Here is a 14,879-nt window from a genome sequence, read left to right as displayed (position 1 = left end):
CATGGGTGTTTATTCTTTATTCCCCCTCATAAATATACAAACCTAACAAACAAGATGTTTGAAATTAGCCATGTCACGGTGTTACAAATGCACTGCCACTCAAAATGTGAAATAAGCAGACGATTAGTGCTTCAGGTTAGTTTTAATTAGGCAAATTATACTTCTCCAACCATCAAAATGTAGCATTTTCAAAAGAAAGCAGTGGTATATGTTTGGCTCTCTATGTCTAATTTTAAAACATTAACTTCAACATGACAGAAATCAAATTGTGGCATTAATGGGCCCAAATTTTGCTAATCTACTAAAAACATTTACTTTGTCATGTAACAATTATAACATGGTTATTTAGGCCAGTTACAGCATTTGCAGTCGGGATCAAAGACTGTCTTTGCAGGACATCTCTGTATGAAGGTCCTGCCATTGGCACAATGAATGTAGATCATGCTGTCAGCTGGGTATTCGTAGATGCCCTCTAATTTGCCTGTACAGAAGTCTGATCCTGAGGGCGCCGTCGGTACAACAGGAGGTCTTGTGGCATAAGGTACAGTAGCAGATGCTCTTGTGGGCCTCCCACTGGGCTTAACTGTTGTGCTTGGAGGGTTATATGGGAACTCTGAAGGAAGAAATTATGTCAATTATTAATCTGTTTTGTTGCATTCTGATTGGTCAGTGTGCCTCATTCGGATGCCAGATATTTCCAATAATTCATAGATGAACATGATAACTCTGTTATTGAAACTTAAATGTTGATGCTTTAAGATAATTTATTGGTAATGAACCATTATGAGATGATTTCAGCATAATTGTTTACAGTATTTACCTTTTTTAAGTGATCAAGCAATAAATGATATAATATACAGTCAGGAATTCCTTATTGCAAAATAAACATTGATGGTGATGCAAAAAGAGCTGTACATGACCTATTCTTATATATAACCTTAATAGATAATCTTAAAAAGGCAACATTAATAATTATCATTATTTGTCAGATATACGTATGGAAGCTTATTGTCATCAAAATTTAATAACCGTGCTTTGGTAAATCATATTTTTGACGCAACAAGTCAGAATGTTGATGCACAAGATGGAAAATTTGAGGTCAACTCAAAGGATGACAAACCAAGTCTTAAATTAAAATTGCTATATGCTGTCCTAATGATAAAATGTGCAAGTTATTTATAAGATACTGAGTTGTAATTATGAAATCAAAACTGAGATACCAAGGTATAAATCTATAGTTATTTCATTATGAGATGTCAAAAAGTCATAATTATGTCACACAACGTCACTTATGAGATCAACTCAAATTTATACTTTACAAAGTAAATTAATAAATCAAAAGTTCTTATTATGAGATACTAAGTAATAAACATGCGATGACTATAATTGGTATTAAAGGGATCAAATGCTGATTTTATATGCCAACTCATAACTGAAATAAAAAAGTTAAATGTAAGTTTTTGACTCTTCTAAAGCATAAAAATATTATAATATGCTTGCAGATATTTTAGAAACATGCCAAGTGAACATTTTGTTTATCTGAAAAACAATTCTGAAGTCAGTTATTCTGCTTTGAAAATGTGTATTCCGTGCCCACAATGCTCTCTTTGTTTTGATAATTTTAACTTGCCAATGCCAGTTAAGCCAATTATATTTCAGCACCCGGGTTGCCTTGGTTAAAAACAGTGTATTTCATTCATTCATTAATTTATTCATTCATTCATTCATTCATTCATTTATTCATTCATTCATTCATTCATTCATTCAGAAAGGCTCTGAAGCATGCGTCCTTGACCGAAATGCGACCTCTGGTGGACAGTAGCAGACTCCGAAATTAGACACAGATTCAGAGTTACACAGGAGGCTATTAATTATCAAGTAATAAAAATATTATGAACGTTAACATTAGGTGAGCAGGTTACATTGTAACCGCGTGTCCTAACAACGCGCCAAGGTTTATCATCTGATTAATACCCAGAAATACCAAAAAAATTAACCCATTTTCATTTTTTTTTAATGTACATGGTAAATCACTCATACTGTATGTGTTTAATTCTAAAGTTTAATTTCAAATGGTTTATTTTCAAGATCTGAGGTGAACTATCTCCTGAGGTTTACTTGAGGTGATCATTGTCATAATTTTCACTCTAAATCACTGACTCCTTTCCTCCATCTGGCAACCTGCGCTTGCGTTTGTTTTGATCCAGGAGTGCAATATACAGTAGTTCAACCACTGGGTGTCAAACTTACATACTACACCTTTAAATCATAATTATGTCTAAAAGTTGAAGCATTGTAAGAAACTGACTTTTAAATCTCCTAATAGACTTTATCACTGTTTTTCCTCATAAACAAAGAAAACAAAGTTCTGTTGTGAGATCTTGTCCATACACAGGGTGATAGGCCACATTTAATCTGCTCCTACGTCATCAACTACATTGTGTGGATAGTTGATTGAGGTTGTATCAGCAGGCAATTAGCTTGCTCCTCAACATTTTAAATGCCCCAGTGTTGTTTTTAGATCGGCTGGGGGGGTTACATGTGTTTGCAGCAGCAGTGTGTTGTTGTCCCAGACTGCGTGTCTGTGAATATGCTGGAAGTTGCAAGTCTCTTGCCCTGCCACAATAATCAAAGCAGCAGGGTAGCAGATCTATGCCGCCAAGACCAAACACATTAACATTTCCAATTACATATTTATTACTATACAGAGTTATGATAGAATTATGGCTTTTAACTTATAATTTCACCTTCTCAATTATTAAAATGTAATCCTATTTCACCTTCTCAATTATTAAAATGTAATCCTTTTGATTTTCCTATCTCATAATCATGACATAATTTCATTATGATTTACCAAATAATTATTTGTTCAGTTGTAGAAAAGGGCTCCACAGAGATGTTTTTACCAGTGTTGTTGATATTAAGCAGTGTGCGAAGTTGTCCAATAAGAGGGTATTTGCTCTGCCCACAGAACTGACCACTGAAGTCATCAAGATCCAGAGCCCAGACAAAAGCTCCTCCAAAGCCTTTCTCCTTCAAATAGTCCACCTAAAACAGACCAGACTTAGTTACTGAGAGCATGAGAAATACATTTATGTTTATACTTTGGAATACTCACCTTAGTCTTATAACTTTCCATGTTATCAAATCCCACCCACTCCTGTCCTTTTGTTGCATAAGGAACTTTCTGATCAACTATCTGTTGCACAGTGGCTTGTTTTAGAAAAGTACAGATCTGTTGGGAGACGATCAGTCAGTACATTGTATTGTATGATTAAATCTGATCATTTCCACAATGAATATGCATTTAAACCTCATAATAGGACCAGAATCCAGCTTCTCTGGTGTATGTTCCAGCTGAAGCAGCACCACTAGCTGGAGCTCCAACTCCACTGACTGCAGATGACAGGCGAAACGTTCTTCCATAAGCAGCAAAGCCCATCCTCAGCTTCTCCACAGGAGCGCCCTGATCTCGCCAGTAGGTCATTGCAAAGTCCTGCATTGTCATGAGCATTTAATTATTTGCTGTTATGTTTCTAGACTATTCTAACCTGCAGTGACTCAAGTGTTGCATTGAAGATGTCAAAAAATGTACTAAATTTGAATTTAAACCTTTAAAACATTTTTAAAGCTACATTTCAAGAGTTCACACTTAGATATTGCTTGACAGCTGTAAGCAGGTTTGGCATGCTGTCCCGGGAGAGAACCCTGAGCTCGGAGATAGTTGAGCCCAGGGCTCCCGCCAGGTCCATAGAGCATGTGAGGGGAGTACGAGATCAGGTGGTTCTCGAGAGCTCCCATTTTTGTAAAGGAGAAAAGGAGGAGAAAGGGGTGGATGGGGGGTTTCTTCGGAAAACGAAGATAAGGGAGTAATGTCTAGCTAGGCTACTTATAGTGTGTTAGGATAGATCTGATTGGCTAACTAATGAGTGTAGATAGGTGGCCAGCTGCTGTCAATTATATCACGTGTTCCTCTCGAAATTAGTTTAAAAACTTCACTTATAAAAAAAAGTCAAGACATTTATAATTTTACAAAATGTTTATATTTCAAGTATATTTTTTTACTTAAAATAATTAAATAATTTAAAACTTTTTTCAACATTGATAAGATAACAGGTATTAATAACTGAGTTTCAGTAATTGTTAACAACTGAGCATAAATCAACACGTTAGATATATTACTGAAGTAGTAATTATAAATTTTTTATTAACATTTTTTTATATTTTACAGCATGTTTTTTACTGTATTTATATTAAATAATGCAGCTTTGTTTTGCGTAAAATATAATTATGTTCAAAAATACAAATCTTATTTTTTCCAGACTTGGTGTACATGATATTATATTTTCATAATACAGTAAAATATGTTCTTCTTACAGTATTGTAGTAGATTTTGTCTCCTATGTCTCCAGAGCCTCGATACAGAGGACTGTTGTGTCCAGTGACACTTTCCCATGAGCCGTGGAAATCATAGGTCATGATATTGATGAAATCCAAATACCTGAATCACCAGAGGGAAACATCGTTTTCACAGTCAAATAGTGATGGGTTTGTCAAAATCCTTTGATTTGCATTTTAAAAGACTTTGTCCATTAACCCATTTCATGATTCATTACGAACACAAGCCCTTCAATAACACATACTTGGCAATTTCTGCAATTTCATAACCAGCGTCAATGTTTCCTTTCCCAGCAGCCACTGCAGCAGTGAGCATGAGTCTGGGGCGTCCAGTAGCTGCACTCTCTGCCTGATAAGCTTCTACAAGCTCCTGTTACGATCACATGTTTAGGTCATTAGGTCAAACATTAAAGTCTGATTTTCTAGTTCATGTCCTATGAAAAATCTTCTACCTTCTCAAAACTTTTAGATTCAGAATTTGAAATAAACCTGAAAAGAAATATAATCCTTAGAATGTTTACAATTTAAAATAAATGTCATGACATTTTAACACACAAATTTAAAAAAATAGTTTTTGTCATTTCTGAATCACTAATCAAATAAATTTGACTCTGATCATGTTCAATCAAGCTGCTGTAGAACATCAGTATCAGTTTTGAAAGAATCTTGTGGAGGTCATGCAGTGTAAGTCCTGCTGTTATTACAACAAAACAGGGGGAAAAGTAATTCATTGTCACTTAAATGAGCTGTTCCTGATTTTTGTTTTCACCCACAAGGCCATCTGAAATGTACACGACTTTCTTTTCACAGTCAAAGAAAAATTAAAGAGCCCATGTTATACATGAAAAAGGGTCATATTTCAGTTATATGGGTCTCCAACAACATACTGATATGCACGCAAGGTCAAAAAACACTTTCATGGTGTTATAATATGCATTTATTCTTACCCAATCATCCCAGCGACTCCCATATGAATCGTTCAGTGATTCATTTGTTCCCAAACCCCTCCTTAGCGTGAAGCTAATCTGCGCTGACTGGACCGATGACAGCCTGTTGCGATTGGTCGACAGCGTTCAGTGCTAGACAAATGCCCAGGGCGAGACAAATGCCCAGCGCAGTTTGTCAAAACCCGGAGGACGGGCCCGTGCGATAACCCGGTGACCGTCATAACTCCCGCACGGGAAGTATGAACAGCACTTAGCAGATAAAATGAAACCTATAGCGTGCACATCATTTACTGACTTTTCTCCTTTCTCAGCTGTAACTTAGATCATTTCTATTTGCAATTATTGCTGTGGCACCTCTTGCGTGACGTGTTATATGTTCTTTGCCCGAAGATCCCATCCCCAGCCAGGGTGTTGTAGAGCTGACCAGCGTGTAGCAGGCTGCCTTTGTGCCTTATAAACTGGCCTTATTTTGCACGCACCCCTGGGGCCTCATGTATCAATGCTGCGTACGCACAAAAACTTTGCGTACGCCAGGTTTCACGCTCAGAATCGCTCACGTTTGGATTTACTAACAATGAACTGAACATGGGAATGTGCGCAGCTTCACGGCAGCTTTCTGGCTGGCGTACGCACATTTTTTGTGCGTGTCTGTTTTATTTCCATTGGCGACTCCTAGAGGCAGTTGTGTTAAATTCCTCTCTACAAAGTGTCTCAGCCTTGCAATGGCAGCTGTATGGGACGGGTTCATCTAGTAGGTATGTAAGGTTTCCATACCATACAGTTGAGCAGCTAAACATTAAAGTACAATTTGCAGCGGTCGCCTGTTTTCCTAATGTAATCTGAGCAATCTACCGCACACACATTGCTATAAAGACACTATCTGAAGATGAATTTGCATTTGTAAATCAGAAACATTTCCATTCAATAAATGTGCAAATAAAATATGATGCACAAACTTATTAATGATTCCTACTTGTCTTTCTCGTGATAAATAGTGGGCAAAATCTGATATGTAACAGGGGAAAAAAGAAGAAAGAGCTCATCAGACGCTGGATTCGAGCCGAGTTCATGCTCGAACGTGTCAATGCATGATCACATGCGTCTTACGAGCTGCGCCACTGAGACTGCAAAGGTACTGCAACATTTTACAGATATAAACCACACTATTTCTTTTTTTAATGCACTCAGTGCGATGTTCAGACCCAACTGTGTTAACCGCATCAGCTAAACTCTCCCACTCTATTTTTTTTCTTTTGTTGTTAATTCCGGAGAACAAACTTGCAAATAACACCGCTTTTCTCCGGTCTACCTCCGAAAGCAGCACCTCCATTTCACATTCTGTTCAAAGTTTCTCTTTTTGCTTGATTTTGCCATTGCTTTTTCGTTGGGTTTTTCCCATTAGCATAGTCATTAGCATATTCATACGGGAGGCAGGGAGGGGTTTTGTGCTCGTGCATGTTGCGCTCAGTTTCACGTTCATCCGGATGTACAAAAGAATATGCGTGAGATTCGGCGTACGCAGTGTTTCATACATCTGAATTTTTTTATGCGTATGCACATTTACAGCTTTGTGCGTATGCAATGTTTTAGTAAGATTTCCACGCAAGTCTTCGTACATGAGGCCCCCGGTGTATTGTCTGCCCATTCTCACAAGTCTCATACACCAGTCTTTTCTGATCCTTCCTTTAACAAACGAATGAATCGCCCACTGTAAGCGTGTAGACTGCTGAATCAATTATTTTCCCTCACACTCCCAATAATATCCAGGTAAGCACAGCGTCTTCTTGACTTATGACTTCAGGATCTGTTTGTCTTCACGGCTGTGTTAGAGGGCGGGGCGCAGATTAAAATTTTCCCAGGTTTGCGCCTATAACAACTATGTTTCGTAGTCACGTCACGCCGAAACGGCTAAAGACTCGTTATGAAGATGATTCATTCTAACCACTAAGAGTCGACTCTTTTTTTTAGATGAATTAATAGTTTTAAAAACTGTCCACTTTCAGATATAAGCCTTAGCTGGATATTTCCCTTCACTTAGATCTGTGTTACACTCTACATGGAAGCTCATTTTCAAAAACCCACAATAGGGGCTCTTTAAGGATTTGAAGGAAAAGGTACTAGAATTGTCTCTGTCTAATCTGTTCTGGTGTACTTCAAGGCTCTGTTCTAGGTCCTCTTCTTTTTCTTATCTGTATGCTATAACATGCTAAACTGATAAACTACACTTTTAAACTGATGAGATACTGATTTATTGTAGCAATTCTTCCTCCTCAGTGTTTCCTCTCTGTAAGAGTAGGGGAAAATTGTTTTTTTCCAAAAACTTATTTCTATGACTGAGAATATCATTGGTTTTAATATGAAACATTGTGAGAAAGAAGCCATAAACGTTCATGTACCTTACAGAGCAAAGTGAATCTCTGCTTGTCTTCTGGAGGACTTCCACGTGAACCAGGATACTCCCAGTCCAAATCCAGACCGTCAAATCCATGAGTCCTCAGAAATGTGATACTGGACTGAATAAAGGTCTGTCTGTTTTGTGGCGTGGACACCATGCTGCTAAACCTGAGATCACAATGAGGGGAGAAGCTTTGTGAAAGTGAAAGAAACACAGTTCCGCTTCAATCGGTCAATATGAGTTATGCCAGCAGATTTTACAGCAGATTTTGGAATCAGATAAACAATCACTCTGAAATGCCAAAAAATGCCTATGGAATTGATGAGTACAGCTCATCAAAATTTGCTTTAAAGCCATCAGGGGTCTGAAGAGTTGTTTCTGCAAGCATTGAGCAGCAGTTGAATCTTGGTGCTTCACTGGGTTACAAAACAAGCAGTCCAAGAGAGCAAAACAAGATGTCATACCAACCATAGGCTTCTGGATGCAGTGGTTTCCTAACAAGGCCCAGCAAGTTGAAGAAGTTCTTGTGAACTTTTCGTACTCTCACTGCGAGAACTCTTGGTGAGTTGAGATCGCGGCTTGCTCTTGCAAAAGTGCAAGTCACCCCGGTTGCTTCCCGCAAGTCAGTAAGCACTTGGCCAGGTCCGAGGTTCAGAGTGGAAGCTAATCCACCAGCTGATTTCCTATGGACCCCCTACTCCTTCACAGCTCAACGCACCCAGGATTCGGATGAGAGTGTTGGTTTGCACTCAGGTTGGCAGCACTCTTATTTAATGATTACAGTGAGAAGATGTCCATCACGGCACTGAGTTATAATGCTTTGACAAGTGTGTGGGCCCACTTCTGCCTTCTGGGGTCCCCGCGGTCCAGGACCTCACGTCAGGTGATTGGCATTTCACTGTGGTCAATACCTCAGCTACTCCTGTCTTGTATGAGGAGATTCCTGACCTCCTGGAAAGGATTTAATTGAGCCGGTCCCTCCCCCTGAGGTGAAATGTAGGTTCTACAGCCTGTATTTCATTCCACCCAAGAAGAGTTGTGAGTTACGACCAATCCTGCATCTGTGCATTTTGAATCGCTATCTGAACGAGGGGGTATATGCTCCCATTGCATGTCACTGTTTGCTTGCCATCTGCTCCTATGGAGTCATATGCAGCTGAAAATGCTGTGTTGTTCAAATCCCAGGTGACTCAACCATGCATCATACAGGCTCTCATGGCACTCCCAGGGGAATGTAGGCTTCACCCTGGTCGGATCCAGCTAAAATGGGCACAATTTGCAGAGGCCCAAGTCACCCATTTGTTTCTCCTGAATCCGCCCTTTGCTAGTTGTTCTATTCCCTGACTAAGCCCTCCTCAGCATGGATGTACTGGCACAACTTAAGTTACCTATGCTTATTTGTCCCGCCAATGGTGGTTGACACACTCTCTCTATGAGGCGCACCTATGTTCTGAAGTGGTGTCCTGAAGTCTATTTCATGTGCATTTCACACCAAGAAGACTTCTGAACGAACTTCCCCTTTTAGTGTTATGCTTTCCTTCCTTCATGATAAGCTGAAGCAGTCGCTGTCACCCTCCACATAGAATTTTTAATGTTGTTGCTGCAGAGACATGATTTTGAGCCACTTGACATTATCTCTGACAATTCTGTTACTCAAGATGGCTCTGCTGGTCACGTTGGCATCCATCAGGAAGGTCTCATACTACACTATCCCAAGACCCTGTCCTGGCTATGTGGCCAAGGTCCTTACCACTCCTTTTAGGGACCAGCTAGTGAACCTGCAAGCTTTAGGTGGAGCCAGACCCAGACTTTTCATTACTGCAGTCTGGGGATAGGTGCCAGCTTTGTGTGATCCCCACTTGGTAATACCACTTGTGTCAGTCAGCCACAGTGAGTTTCCTCTCCATAAGTAAACGTGTCGTACCAACACAATCTCACGGCAATTCGTAACTTTTTCATTTAGTGGCTAATTTGTATGAATTCGTACGATCTAATTCGTAAAATTTAGTACGATTTGCTTATCCCCCAATGACGGTTGGGGTTAGGGGTGGGGTCAGGTGCCACGCCTCCTTTTTAAAATCGTACCATTTCGTACGACTGAACTCGTACAAATTCGTATGAATTAGCCACTAAACTGGCAAAACGTAAAATACTTACGTTTTCTCGTGAGATCAGGCTGGTCTTACCTACCAAATAACCATCTTACTCATATGTAGTGCTCCCCCTGGATAGGGCTAGTCTAAATGTGCATATTTGTTACAGAGTCTTCCCAATTGTATAGCAAGTGGCCTCCTCAGCATTCTTACCTTTTAGGAATGGAATGCTTTCCATGCTGTACTGTTGTATCACTAAAACCCCTAGCCTCAGCTAAACTAGGTAAAATCCTATTACAATCCTCCTAAATCAGGGGTGGGCAATCTCGGTCCTGGAGGGCCGGTGTCCTGCACAGTTTAGCTCCAACCCTATTCAAACAGACCTCCCTATAGAGTTCAAGTGATCTTGAAGACACTGATTAGTTTGTTCAGGTGTGTTTGACTAGTGTTGGAACAAAACTCTGCAGGGACACCGGCCCTCGAGGATCAAGTTTGCCCATCCCTGTCCTAAATTCTAAAAATTATCATATTCTACTAAATAGGCATTGGAAGGTTGCACCTTTGGTGTTGCTTGTGTGCTCATTCTACCGGCTTAGCATACATTGTCCCAAACGTGCGACAAATGTATTTGCTATGGCACTTTACATACATTTTATGAATGTTATGTTTCATTTCTAAAGCAGCCGAATATCCCGTTTAAGTCAAACTTAGCCTGATGTGCTGCCATGCAATTGCACCTTATATAATCCTCTATTAACAGAGTGGCTGCACCTGTGGGGCTGAGTTCGGCAATTCCTTAGGCATTGCATTGGCCCTTTCTTACCTAATGCCCATTACAAAATCAGTTGTTTCGACATAACATCTTCGTTCCCTTCTTCAGGGAACAAGGGTTACATCCGTAACTGAGACATTCTGATTTATCAAAATACAGCAGAACTTACTGAGTTGTGCCAAAGTTCCATCCACCGACAGCCAACAGAGTTTTCAGGTTGGGGTTGCTGTCAAGTCAAACATTTAGCATTATTCTTCACTATAATGCTCTTGAGAATATAATAACTATTTTAAAATTACATCGCATAGTATATTAAAGCCGATAAACAAATATATGCATGGACAAAACATAAGCGCACCTTTGTTTTAGGCCATTAAAGGACTGGTAGAGAGTTTCATCATTCCATTCATAGGTTGTCAGTTTATTTTCATTATTAATAATGGAAAAGGCATAAATTAAATGAGTACACAGATGTGGATCCACATTAGATGGCATGTACTTGCCAACATCAGGTCTGTACTGAGACCAGTTGGTGAAGTAACATACAAGTTGGGACGCCAATCCTGGAACAAACAAGCAAATAAAAAAGTATGAATTGGTAATGTATAGTATAACGTCATTTTTAATAAATATAAATATAAAAAATTGCTAACAAAACAAAACAGCAACTATTTGAAGTTATTGCAGACACTCAATTTAATGAACCAATAATAAAAAAAAACTTCCCTCCAACCTGTACAAACTTTACAAACACTTTACAAACTGTACAAACAGTCTACACCACTAAGTATTTGTGTAAAAAGCAGATTCTCTTTTGTCATAAACATACTTTAGCCTCATATACAATACAAATACTACACCACTGAATCAGTTCAAAACACTTTCTGGGAATGAGGAATGCCAAAATTTATTACAGCATGCATCATGTGAAGTTTTAGCTCCAAATACTTATCAGATTTAACATACCCTGCTGAAAAGAAAGCTGCAAACAAGACAGCCCACCACCTACTCAATATTACGTTCTAGTTGGAAGTAGGTTTAAACAACTTCTGGTTTACGCAGTACAGGACTCATTTTATTTGTCTGAAGCACCCCTCATTTGGTTTGTACTGACACTATACAGTTGTGATGATTCAAGCCATTTTTGCTGTCTTTTAAACACGCAAACATTTTAAACAAATGTTTTAAAACATTTAATATCTTATTTTCTTATTCTATTTTTTTGTCAAAGTACAATAACAGTAAATACATGACAAACATTTCTGTATTATTTGTTAGACAACCCGCTAACTTTAGTCAGTGTAAGGTCTGACGGAGAACATGATAATACATGCCTGTCAATCAATATCGGTGGGTGGGTGAACGACACAGATATACACTTGTAATTCAGAGAAAACAAATAGTCTGAATATAATCTCAGCATTGAAAAAACGTTTAAAATCTTCAGTTAGAACTGGGAATGTGTGAATGAAACTCAAAATTGTAAGTTTTAAAAAAAGAGCTATGAGATTTAAACTTGGATTTTTGAGAAATAAACTTGCATTTTTCTACTTGACAACTATCTTGACATTTTTATGTTAACTATCCAGTCTGATAAAAATAAAAAAAAATATAGCCAAAGTTCATAAATCCAAACTGCAAGATTAAAATTAGCAATGTTGAAAAAAAATCAGAACAGTGGTGTATAAACACTCAATATAAGAAGAAATCCATTACAAATAATATACACAATATGGTATTTTATAATGAAACGAATAGAAAACTTACCAAAGTGACACAATGCCAGTGAAAAGCCTGAAAAGATGTAAAAATGAACCATCAACATCTTTATTAAAAAGTATGTTATGTAAGATCAACAATTACTCACCGGCTATAAAAATGAATCTGCTCATCTTCAAGCGATGGTTGTATCAGCCAAGAGTATCAGTGTGCTAATGATGTATGAATAGAAGGAACTGTTGTTTATATTACTTCCTTTTACCCCCAACACACTGACCTCACTCCTGTGTGATACAATGATTAACCAAAACACACAAGACCTGAATTTCCCCAAAATAGCTGTTTGCTGTCATCTGGTCTGGATGTTGTCCGATGTTTGTGAAATCAACCATTGCACTAACATTCTTTTTGGCATTGTGATTGTGGGAGTGTTTTCTCCCTTGTCTCAGTGACTCAATCAAATAATTCAATCTAAAACATCAGTTTAAAAACACAACCACCTTGATAAGATGTTCAAATATATGTCTAGTTCTAAGTTCTACGTACATAAAGAAAGAAACACACTATAATTCAAAATTGTATCACAATGTTCAATCCAGGGTTTATCATAATTCTTGACCAGGAAGCAGAGCTGAAGTAAAAGGGAAGTTTCCTCTTCCCTAACATTAAGGCAGCAACAATGTCACCATTTATTTCTACACATTTTTTTTATACTGTAACTTACAATTTCTTCCCACGTCAATATATTGAAATAGTTACTAGCTTATTTGAATTGCTTTATACCAAGCCAATAGCCCAGAATTAGATTTTTAAAATAAACATTATTATTATTATTATTATTATTATTATTATTATTATTATTATTATTATTATTGAGATATATGTAATGGAAATTCATTCACACCAGTATTTGGTCTTTCCCTGTTTTCTATAAACCCAAACTGGAATTTGTTGTTGAATGACATCATTAGCATGGTGACAAGTTTATAGTTGGAATTGCTTATTTTTCTGGATTTGAACATTTAGAATAATGTAAGTACAAAGTGAGTTAGCAAAATGTATAACTCTAGTCCATTGGTTTTTAAATATTTTAAGGAAAAAATCCCACATATCATATTTTTTAATTTTTTTAATTTTTTATTTTTTAAAGAAAAACTGCAACTGAGTGCAGCAAAGCACTAGTCATCATGACCAGAACAGACCTGAGTGACAATGAACAAAGAAAACAATGGGAATTAAATATAGAAGAGGAAATGGAAACAAATGTATCTATGTGAAGAAGTACACTGTACCTGATGTATGTATTTGTATCTGTATGTATGTATCTGATATGAGTACACGGTCACGGTCAACATAAATGCCTTTTAGTCCCAACAGGGGCTCATTTACTGAGGGATATGCGGGTTCAAGTTTTGCACCCATGCCCTCCTCAATCCATCTTTATTTTATAACAGACAAGTGAGCTGGTGCCAAAATATTTCCATCAATAAATTCCTTCAAACAAATAGATTTTGCAGTTCTGAACACAACTAAAATAGTTCGAAGTAGTAACTTGTAAAAGTATAATTACATTAAGCATGTTAAGTCACAAAGAATTATCTCCTCCCATCCCAAATTTATTCTCAATTTAATTTTCCTCACTAAACGATTGTTTCACCTTGAAATGCCTTTGTCACATCCCCGGCTCATTTCTACTTCTTCATTTACCATTCTCTCTCACCATCACGTTCCCTCAGCACCAATCATCGCTCCCCATCTCCTCCCACCTCTCATCACGCCCGAGTGCATTCACCTGAGTACTAATAGGACACACCTGCACCAGCAATCACCGGTTCCCCATATAACCACTGAAATTGATGTCAGATGATTCACCTTACTTTTTCCCTGACTTGCCTCCTTCTGTGGATGTTTCACCTGTAAATGTTTCCCCCAAACCTGTGGATGAAAAAGAACATTAAGGTAAGTGACTTTATGCTCTATGTTTGACTGATGCTCCGTTTACATTGGCAACGACATTCCATCTGCTCATCAGCAAAGACAATGGGTGCGTCCGAAACCGCCTACTACTTAGTAGGTACTGCATTCGAATTTAAACATACTACTCGGCCGTTAGAAAAGTATGTTCTATACAGGATGAATGTGAAAAGTATGAATGGAATTAGGACGTACTACATCCGCCATTTTGTCATGGTCAAGTGACCTACCTGCGTCAGTTGCGTCGCCTCACTTCCATTTTAGAATTCTCTCGTGGGGCATTATGGGATAGCGAAGCGTGCATGGGATGCGCACTCCAGAATCTAACCGGAAGTAGTAAGTCATCCGGGTACTTCTGGCATACTGATTTTCGAATTCCATTCGGCTCACATACTGATTTTAGCATACTATATAGTATGGAAGTATGCGGTTTCAGACGCAGCCCGTCACTTACCTGCTTCTACTGTTTATTAATCCACTGCTTGTTTGAATAAATTGAAGAAAGAGAGCCTTCCTTGTCATCATTGTTTGACCGTGAAAGCCTTGCTGCTTTTTGTACTACGTTTCTCAAAACAAAATGA

General features: G+C 38.2%; 1 protein-coding gene across 3 annotated transcripts; it reads right to left on the bottom strand.

Annotated features, from left to right (window-relative positions):
* Positions 1-123: 123 nt before the first annotated feature.
* Positions 124-12,573, bottom strand: chia.6 (chitinase, acidic.6). 3 transcript variants are annotated; one of them, NM_199603.2, is made up of 11 exons: positions 12,473-12,573; positions 12,373-12,399; positions 10,964-11,168; positions 10,775-10,831; positions 7,742-7,907; positions 4,644-4,768; positions 4,378-4,501; positions 3,314-3,496; positions 3,119-3,235; positions 2,907-3,048; positions 124-613 (listed from the first exon to the last, which is right to left on the bottom strand). In NM_199603.2, exons 1-11 carry the CDS (start codon positions 12,495-12,497, stop codon positions 342-344), a joined length of 1,443 nt encoding a protein of 480 aa, NP_955897.2. In that variant the 5' UTR covers positions 12,498-12,573; the 3' UTR covers positions 124-341. The 3 variants fall into 3 exon arrangements, with proteins under 3 accessions (NP_955897.2, XP_073794169.1, XP_073794168.1); XM_073938068.1 differs by having other exon boundaries at positions 4,644-5,826; positions 6,969-8,286; positions 8,345-10,831; positions 12,473-12,544; XM_073938067.1 differs by having other exon boundaries at positions 4,644-5,826; positions 6,969-7,907; positions 12,473-12,544.
* Between the last annotated feature and the right edge of the window lie 2,306 nt (positions 12,574-14,879).

This window comes from Danio rerio, chromosome 23, assembly GCF_049306965.1.
Source record: "Danio rerio strain Tuebingen ecotype United States chromosome 23, GRCz12tu, whole genome shotgun sequence".
NCBI classification, from domain to species: Eukaryota; Metazoa; Chordata; class Actinopteri; order Cypriniformes; family Danionidae; genus Danio; species Danio rerio.
The sequence above is the reverse complement of the archived record's forward strand: the minus strand, read 5'-3'. Positions and strand labels throughout refer to the sequence as shown.

Bases quoted from the DNA above. Each gene is read 5' to 3' on its own strand.
- chia.6 (NM_199603.2), bottom strand. From the start codon at position 12,497: ATGAGCAGATTCATTTTTATAGCCG. The intron at 4,769-7,741 runs GTACATGAACGT...TGATCGTAACAG, and splicing joins GATTCACTTTGCTCTGTAAG to GAGCTTGTAGAAGCTTATCA. The intron at 3,049-3,118 runs GTGAGTATTCCA...GGTCTGTTTTAG, and splicing joins TGGAAAGTTATAAGACTAAG to GTGGACTATTTGAAGGAGAA.